Below are 25206 nucleotides of genomic sequence, written 5' to 3'. Positions count from 1 at the left end.
GAGCTGGCACAGCCAAACAAATAAATTCTTAAAAAAATCTTAAAAAAATAAAAATTCAGCATGAGGAAACATTATTCTTAAATATAAAGAAGGAAATAAGGAAGGAAGTGAGAACTTTTAGACAGAACTTTGTACTTGAAGTAAGGAGAAAGTAAACCAGTCTTCTGGTTTCAGTTTAATTTACATATCTTCTCTTCAAGCAAAAAAAGGTGGGGGGCTCAGGGACATGTGGGGAGATGATGTGAAGCAACTATTTCCCTCTTCCCTTGGAGGAAATTATTATTATTTTTTTTATTACAGTACGTATCTCTCTTTGGAGAGAGTTCACTAGAGGTATCCTGGCACAGGCAGAATAACGTCTTTTGGGGGTATGCTATGGAGGAGGATGGCTGTAGAGACCAGGTCAAGGTTTTTCAAACTTTCTCTAGGCTGCTAGAGTGAGGAAGAGGTGGGAGAGGAAAGGGGAGATGGAGCTGTCCCAAGCCTCTATGCCCACTTCACTCAGAAGAGGTTTGTTTTTTACCTTTTAAATACTGGGATTTTACATTAAGATTTCACTTGGAAAAAAAAATTCTGCTGCTAAAGAAATATTTGAAAACCACTGGACTGGATCAAGGATTCCTAAACCTGGTAGCTCAAAAGAATGACTAAAAGAGCTTTTTCAAATTAAAAATTTTGGGGCCATACCTGCAGACCTAGTGAAATAACTCCCAAGGGATTCTTGTGCAGTTGCCCTAAGCTAGCCCATAGTGTTTGAGAGGCACTGAACCAGATGATCTTTGCTCCCTGAGAGCCTATGACAAAACAGAACTTACGTGGGCAGGCAGGATATCTTGGGCAAAAGAGCTGATGGTAGCAAACAGAAAATGAGATGTAGACAACTAAATAACTAGAGTCTACTGACAAACACAAACAAATACAAACAACCAAACACATTTGGCAAACAAAGAGCTTGCCTAGGACCAGAAGTTCCTCTGGAGGTTTAACTGCTTGGCAATTATCTCATAGCCTATTATAACTGTCCAAATTGGTGATGACACTCAAAATGGTTTAACTCAGCAACAAGAAAGTATAATGTCAGCCAAATATATAATTTAAAATTTTTTAGTAGCCATATGAAGTGAAAAGAAAAAAAATTAACAAATACTTTAGCTCAATATATCCAAAATAATATCATTTTAACATTTAATTAAGTACAAAAATTACTAATGATATATTTCACAATTTATTTATATTCAGTCTTCAAAATGTTACAGCACATCTCAATTCAGACTAACTAGGTTTCAAATGCTCAACCACCACATGTGCGTAGCGGCCACCATATTGTATAATGCAGGACTAATTAGTAAAAAGTCAATCTATTTCTTTTTAAAATTGATATTCTGTTTCAATATAGAAAGTCAATTAATTACTTTCCCAGCCCTAGAGGTCCTGCACCCAAGGCTGAGGTAATAATTTTGTCTGTAGATGTTATACCCAGCCTCTTAACTTCAGACCTGACTCCTCTCTCTCCTCCTAGCAGAGGAATCTGTGTTCTGGACATTTTTCTCAGAATGTCTGGCTCCCAAAACCTATTCAAAATATCTAAAACTAAATGCAACATCTTTATTCCAAAATAAAAAATCAATTTAATGTTATTTTGTCAAATTCCTGTATCTGTTATGAGTATTCATATGTGGACTTGTTTTCCGTTATTCTGGTGAATACCTGGGAGTGGATGGAATTGCTGTGTCATGTTTGATACAGAGAACAAACTAGTGTTCTAGTGGGAGAGTGGTTACCAGAGGGGAGACAGAAGGAGGCGGAGGATTAAGAGGTACAAACTATTATGTATAAAGTAAGCTACAAGGATATATTGTACAACACAGAGTATAGTCAATATTTTATAACTATAAATGGAGGATAACCTTTAAAAATTGTGAATCACTGTGTTTTACACCTGTAACTTATATAATATTGTACATCAACTATACTTCAATTTAAAAAAAGAAAATAGACCACTTGTTTTCTTCTATTATATATATATTTTTTAAAAATCAATTTATCTCTTGATTTTCCTATTTCTGTTAGTCATTTGGGATCAAACCTTCAAAGTCAAATGTTTCCTTTTCCTTTATTACAAAAGCACCAAGTTCTACTTTTTCTTTCCTTACAATCTCTCATTGGCCCTTTCCTGCTTCTAGTTATACCTGCTGATCTCTGTTATATGTAACAGTATATACTGTTAACCAAATACTTAATATACCATGTATAATGGATGCCATTTCTCTTCAGTGACTCTGTCATACCTTTCACTTCAGGTGTGAATTTAAGACCACACAATCTTGCTCCCACCCCTACATCTTGTCTATTATCATTTCAACTTTATCATTTTCCAATCTCCTAAAAAAGCCTTTATTTTAGGCAAACTATCCTGTTATCCTAATTAGGCCTTATACTTCCTCATCTAGGTAGGTATGGCTTTCTACCCACCTGGAATGCCCTTACTCCAGCTTTATGTTAAGTCATTATTCCACAAATATTTATGTGCCTGGCACTGTACTGGGTACTGGAGAAACAACAAATATCTCAGCTTCTCCAATTAAACCTTCCTTAATATGTCAATTATACCTCAGTAAAGCTGAAACTGAAAAAAAAAAAAAATCTTCCTGACTATTCCAAAACAGAAGTGATTCTGCACTGCTGAGTTGTTCTTACATGGAACTAGGCCTTGTAAGAATACACTGAGACCTTATAATTTGCTGCTTTGTATTCCCAATTATCAGTTTTTTCTATAAATACCAGTCTATCATCACAAATAGAGGAGTGGATTTCCTAAAAGCACAAATTAAGGTCAAATCAGTGTGTTCTCCCTGGTGCTTAGCTGTAAAAGAGACAAGTGGAGGGCTCTACATAGAAAAGAAGCCTCTTTGGTGATATGCTGCAAAATCAGGATCATAAGTGAGCAGGGAGGGCCTGTAAAAACCCAAACAAATTCAGAACTGGCAACACTTAAGTAAGGATCCAGATCCTTACTTGTACTGGTGGTAAAAGAACCCAACTGACAATGCAGGAGATGCAGGTTCAATCCCTGTGTCGGGAAGAACCTGGAGGAGGGCCTGGCAACCCACTCCAGTATTCTTGCCCGGAAAATCCCATAGACAGAGGAGCCTGGCAGGCTACTGTCCATAGAGTCGCAAAGAGTCTGATACAACTGAAGTGACTTGGCATGCATACAAGTAAGGATGAATTACCCTGGCTTTTAGACTTCAACAACACAGGGGCTGAGTTTTAAAAATCTTTTTCTGGCACTAAATGAAAATAATAACACTGGTGACACTTAATGTACATACATTATATCACACCTAAAAAGATAACTCACCACATGTTATGTTCAAAAACTTTTGTTGGATCAGTTAAAATCCTTGATCCCAGAGGGGCCACTGGGTGACAACCACTTTGGTATCTGTGAGGTACTTTTCTTATCCTTGGACAGGAAATATAATTTCTCCAAATCACATTCATCCTAATAGGTACCTGGAAAGTTTCAAACAATTAATTAGTCAATATGGATTAAACTATGTATTATTTACCTAAAGCCAAAAACTGGTATAAAAGAATGACAAACTGAGAAAGGACATGAAAACTAACCACTTTTAAATGAAAGATGGGCACGGTAGCTTCTCTCCTGAAGTATTTAGACTTAAGAGAAAGGAAAAGAGTATCTGGAGTGTGCAACACTGTCTGGCATTCTTTACAAGTCACAGCCTTGACGAACTTCGCTTTGCTTGGTATTTGCTTACATAATTCTTAGCACATGGCCAAAGCATAAAAGCCCAGAATCTGGATTTTGCATATTAAAAAGTTCTTTAAAGTTATTATTTTGCTTTGGGAATTCTATGCAAATGTATTTCTGGGAAATATTTGATGACCACTAGACCAAAAACCCAAGTAGAGGACCAAAATAAAAACAAACTTATTAATCTCATTCCCTGGGTTGAGCTGAATAATATAAATACTGATAAAATAAACAAGTGAATACCATATTAAGATCCCATCAGTTAATTCTAACAATCATAACACATACATACATTTTTAAAGAATAATCAATTCATCTGCAAAACAGATTTCCCTGTACAAAAAGCATGCTTAAATCCCAGGTCAAAAGGAGAATAATCATTTGATTAGCCAAATCTATGTCCATTTCTGGAGAATAACTTAAACATTTAAAAAGTATGTTATTTTAATTATGTACCAGCATATATGTCAGCTTAAAATCTTTATGGAAAAGTATTAAAATAAGCTCTGCTGCTGCTGCTGCTGCTGCTAAGTCACTTCAGTCATGTCCGACTCTAGAAAGCTTATTTTGTCTAGTAAGAATCCACTGTAATACTGCTTGGCATTTCACCCTCATTCAGTTGTTCATTACAATATTCAGCCTAATGCTGTAAGCTGTCAGGTAGAAATAGATGCTAAAAAGTGTGTATATATAATATGCATTAGACACTATCCAAAGTGCTATTAGGCATAAAAATGACATGTATTGTACACCCTTTACCACCTTGTGAAAGTCAAAAGGTTTTAAGACTGTGAATTCCAAAACAAACTGCAGAATGTCAAAAACATCTCATAGTGCTTTTAAACATAAAATTCAAGATATTCTTTCCAGAGAAAAAAGGCTTAGTTATACACACCAAAAAGACTGCAATGATTCCATTTAAATATGACTAACAGTGATGAGAAATGAAACATTCAATAGCTAGTGCAGATTTTCTGTTTCTTATTTGTTTTTCCTTCTCTAAATACAAGCTCGTTGGTGGAGGCAAATGAAATCAAGTGCCCCGCCTACCACTACCTTTCCTCTGCTGTGCCTTTGTTCTTTTCTCCTGCCACTGCTCTACAGAAGACTAACAAAACCCTACCAGCACAATTATTTTTAGAGCTCTCTTTCTGCACTGAATATTATTCATAAAATCTTCCATATGCTGAAGAGTAGAAATGGATTACACCTAGAAAAAGAGGCAATTCATGTTCAAAAGTATAAAATGATATAAATGTTTTCTGCCCAGGAAAGCAAAAATCAAAATGAAATTTCAATCCTTCAAATAATCATGTGATACTTATCTGTATCTACTAAATATAGAAAAGGAAGACAGGGGGGAAAAAAGATATGAGTTTCTCTCACTATAAATTACCAGGAACCTCTATAGACAGCTGGAGACAAAAAGCCATAACCAGATTGGGTATTAGGCAATTGAGGAAAATGTCAGAGAAGCGTGTGCCTTGCAGACGGCTAGTCCCTAGAAAAAACATGATGTGGCCAGCACCTAAACATGTGGCAATTTGTCCTGCTTAGGCAGCTGCTTCTCTAATTAACCACACAAACATCTATCTATTTCATTTATGTATTATCTGCAACAAGCTTGCATTGCTCTTTATCTTTATTATATAAATATACAGTGCATGCATGTGAATGCTGTCACTTCAGTCGTGTCTGACTCCTTGGGACCTGATGGGCCACAGCCCGCCAAGTTCCTCTGTCCAGGGGATTCTCCTATCTCCTTGGGATACTGGAGTGTATTGTCATACCCTCCTCCAGGGGATCTTTTCAACCCAGTGATCAAACCTGTGTCTCTTACTTCTCCTGCACTGGGAGCTGGGTTCTTTACCACTAGAGCCACCTAGAAAGCCCTAAATATATAGTAAGTTTATATAATAAACATAAAAACATAATAAAATTACATAAATGCTTTCTCAACTAAATTGCAAACGTCTAAGGGTGGTATCAAGCTGCTCACAAATTACTTGTTTGATTACGCAAAATTGATGCTTGTCTGACACAAATTTAATTGGAAGAAAGTTACTTCATATTTCTCAAGGGGGGTCCTTATAGCCTAATAGAGAGGAAGAAGGAAGTGACAGCGTCTACTTTAAGTGTACACTGTGTGCACAGTACACAGGCTACACTCCAGTTAGAGTCACTGCAATGATAAATAAACATGTACTTTATGTCTTGACTATTGTGTTAGCTTCACATTTACTGGATCATGGTTCCATTTTGTGATGGAAAAGAAGGGCAGGGTCAGTTTCCAAAAGAATTATGGTAGAGAATGTTGGTTTCTGCCACCAGAGAGTCCCCCTCTCATTGTGTACCCTCTATTAACTCTCTTTTGGCATACCCTAAACTGAATACAAGTTTAACTAAGATATTATATGCATAATGAAATTATATGGATAAGTGGTATTTTATTTGAAGTAGCACAAAGAAGCACAGCTAAAAATATTCTAATCACCCAAAAGAAGTCAGGAAAGGAAGGAGAAATTAGAGATCTAAACTAAAGACAACATGATTTTTAATGAAAGCCTAATAGTTCAATTACAAGTATCCACCATCTGTTATTTAACCTTCCCCCTAAGTTGGCCACAACTCTGTGACTAAACAACAAAAATGTTGGGCATTCAGGTTGTTTCTTTTTTTTTTTTTTTGCTCCTTTACAAACACTTTTTCAAACATAAAAAGAAATTATCAGATAGACACATGAAATAGTCATAGTATTTCCTGATGAAATTTCCAGAAACAAAAGGCAACTATTTGTTGCGCCATGTGGCTTGCAGGATCTTAGTTCCCTGACCAGAGATTGAACTTGTGCTGCCTATAGTGGAAAAGCAGAATCCTAACTACTGGAATATCAGGGAATTTCCACAAAAGGCAAATTAATCACAGTAGTATCTATGCACATTTTACAAGGAGTCATACACATATACAGGTTAAAAAACTATTCAACTCCTGTATGAGTTCCTAATATTCTATAAAATCATACAAGTTCAATGGGGGTCTCTGGTGCACAGGTGGGAAAGAGTTGATTATAGCACAGATGTAGGAAGGATGTTCCAGAAATAGGCACAGAAAAGTGGCATTAATATTTCCTCAGATTGTAAAACTCCAGTGTTATTAAGGCCCCTTAAAGTGAAAAGCAGGCACTAATTTGCTGTCAGTGATCTGTATCTGTTTTATGTAATATTTAAGGAAACTTCTGAAACAGCAGGGTTAGAAATCATAACATAGCTTTCATGCACATTATTACAGGTCCATGCATCTGTTTGTGTCAGCAGCTAATATTCAAGATCAGTATTTTGCTTTTAAAAAAACTAAAGAGTTTGTATCTACCATGAAAATTTGTCTATATCCAGTAAGGAGAAGGAAATGGCAACCCACTCCACTATTCTTGCCTGGAGAATCCCAGGAACAGAGGAGCTTGGTGGGCTGCCGTCCATGGGGTCGCACAGAGTCAGACACGACTGAAGCGACTTAGCAGCAGCAGCAGCAGCAGCAGCAGTAAGGAAATAAAAGGGCAAACTTTTCCTGCATAAGACAGACTTTTAACACATTTCCTAACTCTTACAGCCAAAAGGTCAAGAATAATGTAAAAGTAAGAGAAAAATAGATATTGAAGAAGGAACAACCACAATAAATCTGTTTTAATAGTTCACACTAATTAAAGTCAGTTCAATACATCTATTTTGAGGTTTTAGCACATTTGATGCAATTTCAGTATTTAAAATTCAAGAGAGCAAGTCATTTGCTATTCCAGCATTTAGTTATTGGTAGGCACACAACAAAAGTTTTAAAATACTTGTCCAAATCTACAAAAAGGTATTTATAAGGACTGTACAAATATCTTCCACTATCATCTGTAATGGCAGGCCTATAAAATTTTCTCTATTTTTGAATTGGAATAGGCTATAACTTGTAATAAAATTTTTAAGAATCCAGATTTAGATAGAATATATATTTTTTTAATTTTGTTTTGTTTTTAAACTTTGCATAATTGTATTAGTTTTGCCGAATGTCAAGGTGAATCCGCCACAGGTATACATGTGTTCCCCATCCTGAAGAATATATTTTTTTAAAACACAGAATGTCTATGAAATGTGGGTCGGGGGGAGGACGTAAAATTATGCCCTGTGTCTTTGCAAATTTTTTTTTATTATATTGATGCAAGCCAAGTGTCAGTTGACACTATCCTTCCTTAAAGATTTAAATAAAATTTTGCTTCCTTTCTAAATCCCAAAAAAAAAAAAAAAAAATTAAAAAAAAAAAATAAACTAAAGATGGAACAATTGAAAAAACAAATAGCAAGATGCCATATTTAAATCCAACCATATCTGTAATTATATTAAGTGTAAATGGACTCCAGTTAAAAGACAAAGGTTGTTCACTTGTATAAAAAAGCAAGACTCAACCATATACATGGAGAAGGAAATGGCAACCCACTCCAGTGTTCTTGCCTGGAGAATCCCAGGGACAGGGAAGCCTGCTGGGCTGCCGTCTATGGGGTCACACAGAGTCAGACACGACTGAAGAGACTTAGCAGTAGCAGCAACCATATACAGGTTTCCTCCACTATCCGAAAGTGGAGCATTCCTGTGAAACCTTTGTAAGCCAAAATGGCGTAAAGCAAAAAAGCAAGTAGCACACACCTTGCTAACAGATGCACAAAATAAATCAAGGTAAAGCAAGGTGCTCAAAGTTATGGTGGCTTGATGCTGAGTGTAGTTCCCAGGGAAGGAGCTCAGAGATGCCACTCTCGATGGTTAGAGTTTGCACTGCCTCTCTATAACAGCTCACTGCAAAACAAACACTGAAAGCTATTTCCACTTTTCACTTATTTTTGTAAAAGTGAAAATCCTCTTCAGATTTCTCTCATTTAGTGAAAACAGGTACCAATATAGGTTTTTCATCAAAGTGAAGTAGGTAAAGCAAACTTCCAAAAAGCAGGGTATACCTGTACTGTCTATAAGAGAAGCACTTTAAAGATACAAATAAATTACAATTAAAAAAGAGATAGCATCCAAACACTGCATTAAAAATACCAGTGGAGGTATAATAACAGACAAAGAAGACTTAAAAAAAGACTAGTACACTTAATAATGATGAGCCAATTCATCAAGATATAACAATCCTAAATGTGCATGTACCTGATAAGAGCTTCAGAATACATGAAGCAAAAATAGAAATTTTAAAAGAAAAAATTAATTTCACAGCAATACTTGATACTTTTAAAATTTGAGTATAATTGCTTTACCATATTGTGTTAACTTCTGCTCTACAACAATGTGAATCAGCTGTAAGTATACATATAGCCCCTCCTCTGGAGCCTCCTTCCCACACCCACCTCCGTCCCACCCCTCTAGGTCATCACAGAGTAGGGAGCTGAGCTCCCTGTGCTACACAGTGGCTTCCCACTAGCTATCTACTTTACACATGCTGGTGTATATATGCCAACGCTACTCTCTCATCCCCACTCTGCTTCTTCCTCCACTGTGTTCACAAGTTCGTTCTTTACATCTGTGTCTCTATTCCTGCCCTGCAAGTAGGCTCATAAGTACATTTTTTGAGATTCCACATATATGTGTTAAAATACAACATTTGTTTTTCTCTTTCTGACATACTTCAATCTGTATGACAGACTCTAGGTTAGGTTAATAGCGTTCTCTCGGTAATAAACAGAACAGCACTCAGAAACAAATTATCAAAAAATCAATAAGGACACAGAAGATTTGAACATTATCAACTTGACCTGAATGACATTTACAGAAAAAGCAATGTAACTAATAACAGCAGAAAACACATTCTTTCAAGTGAACATGGAACATTTGCAAAGGCAGATCATATATGCTGGTGTATAAAAAAAAGTCCTAATAAATTCCAATGTATTAAAATGATACAAACTATGCTTTCTGACCACAATAGTAATATAAAATATTAATATTTTTGATGAACTGATTCATTAATACTCATTAATAAATATCCCTCCTTATTTTGATTAACAGTCATTTTCTTGAAGTCTATTTTGACTGATATTAATATAACCCCACCAGCTGTCTTGTGTAGTGTTGTGTAGGGTATATCTTTTAAAAAATATTCTGTGTTTACATTTAAAAGAAGGAGCAGATTATTGATTCTTGCTTTTTTTATCCAAACATAAGATATCTAGAAAAATTCTCAAATGTTTTGAAGTTAAGCAATGTACTTCTATACAACCTATGAGTCTAAGATTTACATGAGTTAGTAAATCTTAAGGCAAATCGGAAAGTATATTGAACTGAATAATTATCAAATCTTAAAATATCAAATTTTGTGAGATGTATCTAAAGCAATGTTTAGAGAAAGTTTTATATGCTTTTATTAGAAAGGAAGAAAGATCTCAAATCAGTGATCTTGCCTTCAATTTCAAGAAACTAGAAAAACAGTAAATCTGATGAAAAGTAAATAGAATGAAGTAAATAATCAAAAATAAAAGCAGAATTCAATGAAATAGAAAATGGACAAAACAGGGAAGATCAAGGCCAAAATTTGATTCTTTGAAAATATGAATAAAACTGATAAACCTCTGGCATGACTGATACTAAACATTTGTGTTTCAGAAAATATAAATTTCTAATAATAAGAAGGAAAGAGGAGACATCACCGTAGACCCTATAGGCCTGGAAAAGGGTAACAGGGAGATATGGTGAACAATTTTATTTTATTAAATGGGATTAATGTCTTGAAAAATACAGTTTACCAATAACTTACATAGTACAAGAAAAAATAGAAATAGCCCTAAATTTATTAAGTAAATTAAATTTATAATTAAAAGCAAATAAACATCACGCCCCATGGGCTGCAGTCCATGGGGTTCCAAAAGAGTAGGACCTGACTTAGTGACTAAACAAAAACACATTTTAAAAAGCTCAGAAATTAACAAGTGTTGGTAAGGACAAGGAGAAACTGGAGTCCCTGTGAGTTGCTGGTGGGAATGTAAATTGGTACAATTGCTGTGAAAAACAGTACAACAATTCCTCAAAATACTAAACATGGACTTACCATACAATCTACCAATTTTACTTCTGGAAATATACCTAAACAAAGTGAAAGTGGGGACTCAAAGAGATAACTGTACACCATGTTTATAGCAACATTATTGACAATAGACAAAAGGTGGAAACGATCCAAATGTCCATCAAAGATGAATGGACATCCTTTTATGATATACACATAAAATAGAACATTACTCAGGCTTTAAAAAGAAGGGAATTATGATATACACATAAAATAGAACATTACTCAGGCTTTAAAAAGAAGGGAATTTGGAACATGCTGCAACATGGCTAAGTCTTGAAGGCATTATGACAAGTGAAGTAAGCCAACTGCAAAAAGACAAATGTTTTATCATTCCTCATATGAAGTTCCTAGAATGATCAAAAGTTCATAGAGACATAAAGTAGAATGGTGTTGTCAGGCACTGGGAAGAGGAGTTCAGTGTTTAATGGATATAAAGCTATAGTTCAGGGAAGATGAAAAAGTTCTGGAGATGACTGGTTGTGATGTTTGTACAACAGTGTGACTAAGCTGAATGCCACTGAGCTGTACACCTAAAAATAGCTAAAATGGTAAATTTTATGTATATTTTACCACAATATAAACAAACCAAAAAACCTTCCTACAAAGAAAACTGGAAGCTCTGATGGCTTCACTAATGAATACCATATGTTTAAGGAAGAAATAACACCAATCTCACACAGACTCTTTCAAAAACTAGAGAAAACACTTCGCAATTTGTTTATGAGACCAGCATAGTGTGGTGGAAAAGCAGTATACTTGTATGAAATAAGGTTTTGAATACTAGCAACATTGTTACAATGTTTCCTAAGTCTGTTTCCCCACAGACTGAGGACTTCTCCTTATAGTTTGGAATCAAGATTGTCGGGAGAAATATCAATAACCTCAAATATGCAGATGACATCACCCTTATGGCAGAAAGTGAAGAGGAACTCAAAAGCCTCTTGATGAAAGTGAAAGTGGAGAGTGAAAAAGTTGGCTTAAAACTCAACATTCAGAAAACGAAGATCATGGCATCTGGTCCCATCACTTCATGGGAAATAGATGGGGTAACAGTGGAAACAGTGTCAGACTTTATTTTTGGGGGCTCCAAAATCACTGCAGATGGTGACTGCAGCCATGAAATTAAAAGACACTTACTCCTTGGAAGGAAAGTTATGACCAACCTAGAAAGCATATTCAAAAGCAAAGACATTATTTTGCCAACAAAGGTTCGTCTAGGTAAGGCTATGGTTTTTCCTGTGGTCATGTATGGATGTGAGAGTTGGACTGTCAAGAAGGCTGAGCGCCGAAGAATTGATGCTTTTGAACTCGGGTGTTGGAGAAGACTCTTGAGAGTCCCTTGGACTGCAAGGAGATCCAACCAGTCCATTCTGAAGGAGATCAGCCCTGGGATTTCTTTGGAAGGAATGATGCTCAAGCTGAAACTCCAGTACTTTGGCCACCTCATGCGAAGAGTTGACTCATTGGAAAAGACTCTGATGCTGGGAGGGCTTGGGGGCAGGAGGAGAAGGGGACGACAGAGGATGAGATGGCTGGATGGCATCACTGACTTGATGGACGTGAGTCTGAGTGAACTCCGGGAGTTGGTAATGGACAGGGAGGCCTGGCGTGCTGCGATTCATGGGGTCGCAGAGTCGGACACGACTGAGTGACTGAGCTGAACTTATAGTTTGGAGATCCAACCAGTCCATCCTAAAGGAGATTAGTCCTGGGTGTTCATTGGAAGGACTGATGTTGAAGCTGAAACTCCAATATTTTGGCCACCTGATGCAAAGAGCTGACTCATTTGAAAAGACCCTGATGCTGGGAAAGATTGAGGGCAGGAGGAGAAGGGGACGACAGAAGATGAGATGGTTGGATGGCATCACTGACTTGATGGACATGGGTTTGGGTGAACTCTGGGAGTTGGTGATCGACAGGGAGGCCTGGCGTGCGCAATTCATGGGGTTGCAAAGAGTCGGACACGACTGAGTGACTGAACTGATCTAGTGTTTGTCAGGAATAAAACTTGCAGATATTAAAAACGGGGAAGCCTGGTAAGAGTTTTCTAGGCATGTCTTGGTATGCAATTTTAATTGCTAAGGCTTATATTTAGTTTGAGATACAAAAGTCCAGAGCAGAGAAATACAAAGGCAACAAGAATCTCCACAAATCCTTGTCAGGTATTTGAGAGTGTTTTTCTTTACTCTTGGAAGCCCTTGAAAAGGTTTGGGGTCCTGACCTTTCACTTCACTTCGCTCGAACTAATTCTGCCATGTTAAATTCTTGGCCACATATAATCGTGGCATGTTTTGACCCCCCTGCCTGTGGGTGCTCACGTGCTGCTTACCATCCTGTGACAGTTCTTCCTCTCAAGTCCTGCCAAGGTCAAAACGAAACACAACCAAGAAAGAACACGGCTTTAGGGCCACGGTCCTCTGAGATCTCAAGACCACGACTCGAGCATGAATAGTCAAGTGGCTAAAGCGATTACTAAGGAACAGATCCAGAAAGGAACTGAAGCTCATATGGGTATCAGAGTGGCAGAATTTCATTATCAACAGCAGTTATTATGCTATAACTACACTGGAATGCCATGAAAAGCTGATAGACTTCCTGCCAGCTATTAGATGTAGGTAAGGGTGCATCCATTTTAGAATGCAAGGAAATGACCAAACATATAAAATGACCTGGATTCCACATATATATCGTATGACATGCCAAGGAGAAGGTGGTTTTAATATACGTTTTCTGAGTTCACCATTAACACCATATTACACTTGCAGCTGAGAAGAGATCTCTGCCCTACCTCCAAATTTTGGCTAAATGCTTTTGCTTGCCACTAAAATGGAGTCCTTTTCACAAAGACTGACAGCCCTTACTGTACCAACAAACTATATCGTATTCTTCCAGTTAGGTAAGAGGTACACAGGATATTTCATGTTACAAACATGAAAAAGTGTCTAAGTACTTGAAAATATTATTTTTGTAGAGTAATTGTTTTAAGTACTTTTTAAATAAAAAAGATTATTTTAGTAAAGGGAAATACTCCATAGCATACTTTGCAATTTGAACAAATATTTGAGGAAGTAAACCAGCAATCCCCATTTATCTTTCATTTAAATATAAATATTAAAAAGTTAAGCATTCACCATGCTTGAGGCCCTGTTCTAAGCATTTAGTATTATCTTACTTAATCTCTATTTCCGTATCAAAGGAGTTCTACTTTTATATTCTTATTGCAGAGGAAAACCTCACACAGAATGAAATAAAGCAACATGCTTAAAGTTACCCCATCAAAATGCTTAAAGTTAGCCCATCAAAAACTAACAAGGCTTCAACTTGAACCCAAGTAGATGAATGAGAGAGCCTACACTCTACCTTTTATTTATTTTTAATCTTTATTATGCATATACATACAATATGCATCCTAGTTTTATGTACTACACATGCAAGAAGCATCACAGTACTTATTCCCCAGTCTTTATTGGGGTTGCTAACTTGTACTTGACATAAGGAAGCCCAGACTATCTTCCCTCCATTTTTCTCACTTCTGTTTTTTCTCTTGCTACTACTATTGCCAAGTCACTTCAGTTGTGTCCGACTCTGTGCGACCCCATAGACGGCAGCCCACCAGGCTCCGCCGTCCCTGGGATTCTCCAGGCAAGAACACTGCAGTGGGTTGCCATTTCCTTCTCCAATGCATGAAAGTGAAAAGTGAAAGTGAAGTAGCTCAGTAGTGTCCAACTCTTCGCAACCCCATGGACTGCAGCCTACCAGGCTCCTCCGTCCATGGGATTTTCCAGGCAAGAGTACTGGAGTGCGGTGCTTTTTCTCTTGGGCCTTAATCAAATAGCAAGCAATGCCACTGGCAAACACCAGTCCTCTGATGTAGGAAAGCAAAGTCATTCTCTTTTCAGTACTCAAATCTCAATATACAGGCAAAGAACGCTTATATCACCTAAATAACGTAAGATTGTAACACCCAGCTCTTTTCACTGGCCCTCTACTTTTACACAGCTGAGGAGTAGAAGCAAAGAAGGGCTTATTTCCTTTGCTATTAGGCTTGAGCCTAAGATGGCTTTCTCACATCTCAATACTACTGGAAGAGCACCAAAGAACTAGAGCAAATAGTACTGCTGTTTGTGTGACTCTGTAATGATTATCCCTGGAGCACTTGGCTGACTCTGAGCTGCCTCCCTAAGAATGATTCCCTGCAGTCTCAGCTCACTGAAATCTCAAGGAAAGAAACTGCCGTTAATCATACACTAAATGCTTGCCCTTTGTTTAAAAGTTAACTTCCCCTGGATGTGTCCTGGGTTCTGAGCATCCTTTAAATGAATAAATTAGTGAGACATTCATGCTTTTACCTCTGTAACTATTTAGCTTTTCTTCTCAGCTGGGAAGCTGGTCCAAAGGTTTCATTCAGAGGAACAAACATCATCTAGACAAACCTGCACTAACATTACCTGAGAGGCTGCCATTAATGAAAGCAAATTAAAGCGCTATTGTTGTACTGTTTTAAATAGTGAAAGCCGACAGGTAAGAAACATTTAAGTATCAACTACACCTGAGTGAAAACTGAAGCTTCAATTAACCCCGGCAATTTCAGGGAACTCTGAGTGTGACCATCTGTAAGGCAAGGAGCTCAGGCAACACATACATCTTGTTTTAATCTTTCTTTGGATGATTATAATTTCAAAGTATAAATAAGGTTATTAGCAAGAACAGAATAATTACAGTAAGTATTTGCAGAGCACTTTGATCACACTATGACGTCAGTCACGATGCAGCTTCAAAATGCGAATCTCATGCTGTGTTTGCTCTGCACGACCACCCTTGAAGGTGTCACTATGCACACACTCACACACAAAGAGGTTATGGGACTCGCACATTGTATGAGGAGCTTCACGTAAACCCATCTCAAAGCTGCCCTTATACTCAATATCTGAAGGATATACTGTTCTAATTGCTCTGGAATTTGTCTCCCAAAATTGGAGACCAGAATGAAATCTGTTTTAACTTACCCGCCTGGCATTTCACATTTCTGTGCACTACAGTAACTTCTGGAAGTAGTAATCAGACTTGGTGGACTGAGAAAAGGTGTTAAGTTACATGCATACTTTATGTGTTACGAGTCCTTACAATTTCTAGTAAAAAACTCACATGGATGAAGTTAATGGAATTCTACTCTTAATGAAGCTTCTCCTTTCTGATTAAGTACACTAGATAGCAGGAGATGCTTATACCTGTAGGCAAGATTTACCCAGTCATGTTTGGACTAATGTATCAATAAGGCTGTCCTGGCACAAAATGGAGTATTATAAAGAATTCAAGTTGTAAGTGAATGTTATCCATAAAAAAAATCTGAAATGTAATAGTGAATAAAAAGCACCCAAATGAATGTATTTCCATAATTTCAAAGGAATGTGGGGTTTAGGTAGGCAGAGATTATGGCACTATGTAAATTCTACTTTAAAGAACTATAATTAGTTATAACTTGCAAAAAATCAAGGCAAAATACACCATGATCTATCAGGTAAAATTTTGACTGTCACATCATAGGAGGCATGACAGTCAGAAAAGGTGCCAGAGAATGGAAAGTAAAATTCACAAGTGATACACTTCTACATGAAAACAGAAAAGCTGAACGTTTCCAGGGAGCAATACAGAATGCTATAGATATAGAGTGGGTGGACAAAGTACGTTAGATTCCTTATTAGGCATGCTTGCGCTTGCCACCAATTAAAGTTAGATGTTGCTCCCACTGGCATCACCCCCTTTTCTCCTTTTGTTTTCAAGAGTCTTCTCAGCCTGGTCTTCTTCTACCCTCAGGCCTTTTATCCAACAGGAAACAGATCCCTGATTTCCTTGTAGCCTTGTGATTACGTATGTACGTGAAGTCGCTCAGTCGTGTCCGACTCTTTGCGACCCCATGGACTGTAGCCTACCAGGCTCCTCTGTCCATGGGATTTTCCAGGCAATAGTACTGGAGTGCCATTTCCTTCTCCAAAGATCTTCCTAACCCAGGGATCGAACCCAGGTCTCCCGCATCGTAGACAGACACTTTACCGTCTAAGCCACCAGGGAAGTCCGTGTGATTACCTGGAGCTTAATTCCTACATCTTGTTCTTACTGAAAAGATTAGCCTTCCTAAAAATTCACCGTCTCATCTTCTCTTGCAGTTTTGTTCTAGATGACAGAAATCTGTTAAATGGCAAAAGTCTTTGCTTCCATACAGAAGAGAAAGGAGTTGAAGGACAGCTTGCTGGCACCCTCAACTCTGCCTTTTTCCTGAAAAGAAAGTGATGCTGTGTATAGGAGAGAGAAAGGGCCTGGTTCTTGATGGTATCACTGAACAGGGAAACCAATGATAGTTATGACTTTCCTCTGGATTTCCTACTAGATGAGAAAAATAAATCCTTACATATTTTAGTCACTTTTAGCTTTTCTGTAATTATCACCCAAGAGGAGCTAAACATAACCTCCATTACTGGATCCATTAGAAATCCAGGGACAAGTCTACTAGGTTTCTGCCTTCAAGAATCCTACTATCATGTGAAGAAGAAAGATGCAAACAGAGTCCTGTTACATGTGTAACAGAGGTGAGCATAAAGTGCTATTAGAGTACAGAGGAATTAGTGATTAAGTCTCTTGCTTGTGGTTAGGAACGCTTCTTGGTGGAGTCAACATCTGTACTGGGTCTAGGAGAGTGAGTGGCAACATTCCAAGGAGATAAGGATAAAAGCCAGGGCACCTCAGACAGGAACTAGCAGAAATAAAGACAAAAAAGTGTGACAATGTGTGGTATTGTTAGGGGAAACACACTGATTGAAACCGCCCACCCTGGCCAGGCACCATAGTATCCATTTGCATGAGTTGTTTTACGACAGGAGATCCTGATCAGGAATACGGAACTAATAAGCCACCACCAACCGGAAGAGTTCAGGAAAGGTCAAAAGGAGACACCACGTGTCGGTCCACTTCCAAGAATCCCTCTCGCTAGCATCCATCTTGGCTAAGCGACACATGCGCCACCAGGAAAAGACTATGAATTAGAATGACTGGCCAAAGACCACCCGGAAACTAATCCCATCACCATAAAACCCGAGACTGCGAGCCACGCGGCAGAGCAGTTCTCCTGGGTTCCCTGACCCTACTGCTCTCCACCCAGGTGCCCTTTCCCGGTAAAATCTCTTGCTTTGTCAGCACATGTGTCTCCTCGGACAATTCATTTCCGAGTGTTAGACAAGAGCCCAGTTTCGGGCCCTGGAAGGGGTCCCCCATCCTGCAACAAATGGCGACTCTGGCGGGGACTTTTCTTCACTGAGACTGACATCCTGACTACTCGGGGTACTCAGGGGCCAGCTTGCCTGCCAATGGACCAGACTCACTGGCCGCAACTGGGACCTTTTGTCCCTGGTCTCCTCCTGATGTGGACAACTGGCCAGAGTGCCCTAACCGGTAAGGAACAAGAGACTTTATTGACCTCTCTCCCCTTCCCTCTCTCTTTCCTCTCCTTAACCCTTCCTATCCTTCCCTGTTTTTCTAGTCCCCCAGTCCTGGATGCAGGAATCTGGTCAAAGGGCCTCAACCTGAGCTGAGGATTGGAGACTGATCACCTCCTCTCGGCAGAGAACTCAAATTCTGGTTCTGGTCTGGTCTGGTTTCTGGTAGGGCCGAGTTCCAGTCCTCCCTTCTCTGGAGGCCCAGGGTAAAGTCCCATAATGCCTGGGTATCTGCAGGTGGCAGGAGACGTCTGTAAGGCCACCCCTTTGGCCCCCTCTCCCACCTCCTCCCCCTTCTTCTTTCAACCTGGCTTCCTTTCCTCCCTTTGAAATCTTTGAAGACCTGAGATATTTTCCTTTACTCTGTTAGTACTTGGATCTGAAGTTCTGTGTCTCTATAGGAGGTTTTCTGAGAGACTGTATTCTTGTATTTAAGGGAGTGTCTGATGAGGACTGCCAGGTTTATATGTGTGTGTTTCATCTCTGTGTTCTGTGTTGTGATTTTTCATGGCCATTTTGCTTTGTCTGGCCACCATTTGGTTTAGACCTGCCGCCATTTTGTTAAAACTTGATTTTCTTTCCCTGTGCCTTGAGACCAGGGCTCTCAGAAACATTTATCTAGACCATCTCTAACTCCTGAGACTGAGGAAAAAGGAAAAAAAGACTCTAAAAAATTTACTTATTTCAACTGTTTTTTTTATAAACTAGTAAATTTTATATTGTAATAACTAATTCATGACTAAACTTAAAAAAATGAAGCTAGATCTTGCACTGTGTCTGTCTAAATATGTCTTGGTATGTCTTCGTCTCTGGTTAATATTTTTGAGGCTAATTTGTAAAGGAGCTCTATTTAATTGGCTTAAAAAAAAGGTAAGTGCTTACAAATCAAATAATTCTAAATTAAACAATAAATTCCAGGTTCATGTAAACTAAAAAATATTCAGTATTAAATACCTGATACTGAATATTAGATAGACCTGTCTAGCTAATATAGACATGTCTTAGAGTAATTAACATTAAGTAAAATATTTTCATTGTACCTAGGTTTAATATAAGTTAAATATTTATATCTGTTACAAGTTTGTCAACAAGGAAATTACCTCGAGTAAAAAAACTTCAAAAAATGTAAATGAGATATGAATTTTTATATAAACTCAATTAAAAATAATTCTTCTTCAAAAATATCTGTCTAAAATAGTCTCTCCAGATTGACATAACTTAAATTTCTAAGGGTTGTGCTATGTGTGCTAAGTGTTAAAAGTCTATTAAATAGTTAGGTCATTTCCAAATAAAATAAGATTTTGAAACATTTACTACTAAACCCTAATTTCCTCTTGCAGAAAAACTAAAGAAATTTGAGACTAGAAATAAATAATGTTGCAGAAAAACTAAAGAAATTTGAGACTATAAATAAATAATGTTTGGTGCCTTCCTAAAATGTTCTAAAAAAGCAAGGGTTTTAAAAATTATCACTGGTATTTATGCTCACCAATCCATAAAATGCTAATATAAAAGTTAGTTCTTGGTTGCTAAAAAAAAGTGAAGTGTTTTCAGTTTAAAAAAAAAGGTATAAAAAAATACTAAAAAGAGTTATACATAATCAAGATTTTCTAAAATTAAATTACAATTAATTAGATAAATGGATTTTGTTAGAAATGACACAGCCATAAAAAAACTGGTTAGCGCCAACTAGGTCCAAGATGGCAGAGCTGACTTTCACTAGACCTTGAGCCTTGGTATTCACGCCCATTGTGACATATCAACAAGCTAAATGATACACCCATCAACATTGACTAAATCTGACCAAATGTTCTAAACGCTTTTAATTGATCTTTTCGATAAAACTTCGAATCGAATTCTTTTGAAGTTCCTTTGACCTCTAGCTAACTTTGGGGTGCTTCAGAGAGCCTCTAAAACATCCCAAAGAGAAATATTAAACTGTGTTTATTTGGTCGGTTAAATTACATAAAAAAGATTATCAAATGAGTAATAAATCCACTCATATAGTAAAATTACTAATACAGATATCCTAAAAATTATATGGAGTTCTTAACATTCTGCTATGTCCTGATATTCTAATGAAAAACCTGATGACTTCACAAAAGTTAACAAAAGGACTGAATGAACCAGCAAATATGCTTATAACTTTTATGGTTTCTGTCTAAAAAATTAAGGGTTTAAATCTTATGTGTTCCAGGAGTGGGAAAAACCTTCCTCTCAAACTAATTATGACAATACTTTGGTAAAATTATACATTACAAACAAAACAATTATATTTTCTCTCTTACTCCTCCAGAAATTAAAAACTCTTAGGTTTCCAGTAAGTTTTTCAAATAAATTAAAAAGATTATCTCATGAACAGATACAAAAATCTCAAGAAATTTTTGAGACCTTAAAAAAAAAAAATTCACTTAGATTTGTTAGGCAAAATCTTTGATAAGCCTTTGCTGTGTGTTTCCCAGCCCTGTTTTATTTTACAAGTTCAGTCTGAGACTCTATAAATGTTTCAACAAAATAAAAAGTCTATGATCAATTATGGTTATATAAACCATCAGATCAAAATTAGTGAGAACAGACTTATTTTGCAAACAAACTAGCCTTAATTTGGTTATATTTAATAAAAATAAAAATAATTTTAGAGAAAAAAAAGTTTCATTAAATGTTAAATCCCAGTTTGTTAATAGAGGCCTGCATGTAATAAGACTCATTTCTTAGTTCTTTGCTGTTATGTAATATTAATGTAAAATTTAATTAAATTCTTAAAGAACACCCTAAGTTTGTTTCTAAAGCTTACCTCAGTAATCTATCTTTGGATAAAGATCAGATGCCTCATGACCTGCAACCAGGACTAAAAAAAGACATAATATAAGGGACTGTCTCCAACCTGGATAGAAAGACTTTTTTTATCAGAAAAAACTACACTACACCAGGATGAGAAGATGACGACATCAGTTCAGTTCAGTTCAGTCGCTCAGTCGTGTCCGACTCTTCATGACCCCATGAATCGCAGCACACCAGGCCTCCCTATCCATCACCAACTCCTGGACTTCACTCAGACTCATGTCCATCGAGTCAGTGATGCCATCCAGCCATCTCATCCTCTGTCGTCCCCTTCTCCTCCTGCCCCCAAGCCCTCCCAGCATCAGAGTCTTTTCCAATGAGTCAACTCTTTGCATGAGGTGGCCAAAGTACAGGAGTTTTAGCTTTAGCATCATTCCCTCCAAAGAAATCCCAGGGCTGATCTCCTTCAGAATGGACTGGTTGGATCTCCTTGCAGTCCAAGGGACTCTCAAGAGTCTTCTCCAACACCAGAGTTCAAAAGCATCAATTCTTTGGCGCTCAGCCTTCTTCACAGTCCAACTCTCACATCCATACATGACCACAGGAAAAATCATAGCCTTGACTAGATGAACCTTTGTTGGCAAAGTAATGTCTCTGCTTTTGAATATGCTATCTAGGTTGGCCATAACTTTCCTTCCAAGGAGTAAGTGTCTTTTAATTTCATGGCTGCAGTCACCATCTGCAGTGATTTTGGAGCCAGAGGTAGACAACTTGCCCAAGATGCTGGACCTGATTCATATGATCATTTATAATGTTTTCTTGACTTCTCAGACCTTTACGTATAAATCAAATACTTTTCTATCATAGGCCTGATCCTATGCTAGTTTTAAAAATCAATCCAATTGTTGGGTTTGTGGCCAATTAACTGTGTCTAGTTCTGGGTTACCTTGGTAAATTTCTCTACTACAAGACTCTAACTGGTTGGCCCTGAAAAAATTTACTTAAAAAACAATTATAGTCATATTCAGGTCACTGTGATATTACTAGATGAGATCCCCTCACCAGGCCAATTAATAATGCCTGCTCTGACTCTGGCCATAAATTTGAGCTTTTATCTATTACTCAAACTCAACCAAAACAACAACAAAAAGTTTCAACAAAAGAAAAAAAAATCTCCCACAATTATGAGATGGATTTACATAGATAACAACAGGCTATGGTAATTTAGGTTTAAAGTCTCCTCTGTGTTAAAAACAATTAAATCATACTAAAGATAATCAGTCTGCTGCTGCTGCTGCTGTTGCTAAGTCACTTCAGTCATGTTCGACTCTGTGCGACCCCATAGACGGCAGCCCACCAGGCTCCCCCGTCCCTGGGATTCTCCAGGCAAGAACACTGGAATGGGTTGCCATTTCCTTCTCCAATGCATGAAAGTGAAAAGTGAAAGTGAAGTCACTCAGTCATGTCCAACCCTCAGCGATCCCATGGACTGCAGCCTACCAGCTAGTAACACTAAAAAACTGGGCTACGTGCCTTATAGATGGTGGTGCCAATATATAACTTCCCTGAAAGATAAAGATTCTACAGAGTAGACTAAATCAGATGAGCTGAGATATACTGGGCTACATCTAATAAAAGTTCTTAAGTCTTACTTGTGACTTTACTAATACTGCTGGCTATGTTATTTATATTTCACCTGTTTTACAAAATTGCTGTTTCTTACACTGCCAAATGTGTGTCTGAGGCCTCTAATAAAATAATATGTAGTCCCATATGTGATCGATAATGGTAACAGTGTAACTCTAGATATGAAAAAAAAACAAGCAGGAATATTTTCCTGGACCAAGAGGCTAATAAGACAGGTAGTCCATAAAATTCTGGATACTGTTGTATGGCCTAGTCTAGTAACAACACATTGAGTGGCCTGTCAACAAAATCTTTGCCAAACCTGAGGATGGACATTCTCAACACCATGAGATAAAATGGTCATAAAATGCCCCCCTCAAAATCATGGTCAAGTTTATGAACAAAAAGGGGATCTGCCAACTAAAGACTGACATTTCCATCTACATCTACAAAGATTAAATCATGGCCACTACAACTGGTGACTTTCAATGCCCCTAAAAAGAGTTCAGGGTAAAAATAAAAAATGAGGCACTCTGTGCTCTGGGAAAAACTGGCACAACAGGCCTTCAGACAGTTAGATCTTTTCAGGAAAAGATTTTACGAGTTCCAATTCTTACATCTTCTCATACCTAAAAAAACACTGACGTCATTAATGGTGACATCTGCTTTGGCTATTAAAAAAAAATTTTACAATTAAAAGTCAAAATAAAATAGCTATGGTTCAGACATCCTGAGAAATAACTAGGTGATACTATGGGTGTAATTTCAGATTAGATGTTATATTGCTAAACACTTGAGTTTTCTGAGTTGTGTCAGGCTTAGATGCCACCATTCTCAAAACAATGTCTGCTAAAAGCTAGTAATACACTAAAGGAGATCAGTCCTGGGTGTTCTTTGGAAGCAGTGATTCTAAAGCTGAAACTCCAGTACTTTGGCCACCTCATGCGAAGAGTTGACTCACTGGAAAAGACTCTGATGCTGGGAGGGATTGGGGGCAGGAGGAGAAGGGGACGACAGAGGATGAGATGGCTGAATGGCATCACCAACTCGATGCACATGAGTTTGGGTGAACTCCGGGAGTTGATGATGGACAGGGAGGTCTGGCGTGCTACAATTCATGGGGTTGCAAAGAGTGAGACACAACTGAGCGACTGAACTGAACTGAACAACCTTTTTATAAAACTAGGTAACTGGCTACCTAGCTACAAGTCTCCCCGAAGTGCCAGGTCCAGACTGGGTTTCAGGAATATTCTTCTAAAAAAAAATTAAATTTATTTTGTCTATTAAAATTCCAGTTATCCCTCCTCCAGCTACTTCTAATTGGGTCTGTTATAACAAAATGGCAGACCAAGAGATTGAGATTTTAATCATACAAGGCTCAGATCTACGACTTGGAACTCAAAAACACTTCCAATTCAGTGTCTGTTCTCCAAGCTGAGGCAGTCCTATGCCCCATTTTGACAGGAAGTTATCACAGTCATAGTTGCCTAGTTCCCTAAATTAAAACTGAACAAGACTCTGTGGGGCTCTGGAGTAGAGATCTGTTCTGTGTTCTCCATGTCTTATCTATAAGCTATAGACTACATTCAGCCTCCTTTACCTTCCCTGAGATCCAAAGGGTGGATTCAAACAATTGCTAATCAGAGAAGAGAGGGGATACAAAAACAGAAGAAAAACAATCAAATGGTGGTACAGCCTTGAGACAGGGTCGTGGTTCCTACAAAAAAATATACATAACAATGTCTTTGAGTTCTACAAAACTAGAGCCACCACCCAAGTGAAAGATGGTAACCTCAGACTGAACACAAGATTCCTAGAACATAGCTCTGTTGCTTCAGCACCAACCAATCAAAAAAAAAAAAAAAAAAAAAAGGCACAAACTCTGCAGCCCTACCCCAAATGTTGCCTCCTCTTTCTGGGGACCAGTGATGAGCATCCTGTTAGGTTTCCTGTTTGGCCCCTTTCTATTTCATCTCTGAGAAGAGCCAACAGTTTCAAACTAAACTGCTGTTACTACAAGGGTAAAAGCTGGTTTCAAATGTAGAACACCCCAACTTAGATCAGGTAGAGAAAGACTTCTGCTCTGCTAGACAGGCCTACGCCCATACACAGCAGAAAAAAGTTACAGGAAAAAGAGACTTCCGCCCCAATTCCCAAAAAATATCTTAAATATAAAGCCTCTCAGGGGGCAGTTGTTAGGGGAAGCACACTGACTGAAACCACCCACCCTGGCCAGGCACCATAGTATCCATTTGCATGAGTTGTTTTATGACCGGAGACCCTGATCAGGAATATGGAACTAATAAGCCACCACCGGAAGAGTTCAGGAAAGGTCAAAAGGAGACACCGCGTGTCTGTCCACTTCCCAGAATCCCTCTCGCTAGCATCCTCTTGGCTGAGTGATGCGTGCACCACCAGGAAAGACTCTGAATTAGAATGATTGAC

General features: G+C 37.9%; 1 protein-coding gene across 4 annotated transcripts in view; it reads right to left on the bottom strand.

Annotated features, from left to right (window-relative positions):
- Window positions 1-25206, bottom strand: part of METTL8 (methyltransferase 8, tRNA N3-cytidine) — a 165407-nt gene that overhangs the window by 105438 nt on the left and 34763 nt on the right. For 3 of the 4 annotated variants that reach the window (XM_055572253.1, XM_055572254.1, XM_055572251.1), the window contains exon 2: window positions 3362-3516. The exons of the other annotated variant lie outside the window; for it this stretch is intronic. In XM_055572253.1, the coding sequence (XP_055428228.1) occupies window positions 3362-3504 (143 nt within the window). In that variant the 5' untranslated portion in view covers window positions 3505-3516. The remainder of the gene's footprint in view (window positions 1-3361; window positions 3517-25206) is intronic. 4 annotated transcript variants of the gene reach the window in all.

The sequence above is a fragment of the Bubalus kerabau genome, chromosome 3 (genome assembly GCF_029407905.1).
Source record: "Bubalus kerabau isolate K-KA32 ecotype Philippines breed swamp buffalo chromosome 3, PCC_UOA_SB_1v2, whole genome shotgun sequence".
NCBI classification, from domain to species: Eukaryota; Metazoa; Chordata; class Mammalia; order Artiodactyla; family Bovidae; genus Bubalus; species Bubalus kerabau.
The sequence above is the reverse complement of the archived record's forward strand: the minus strand, read 5'-3'. Positions and strand labels throughout refer to the sequence as shown.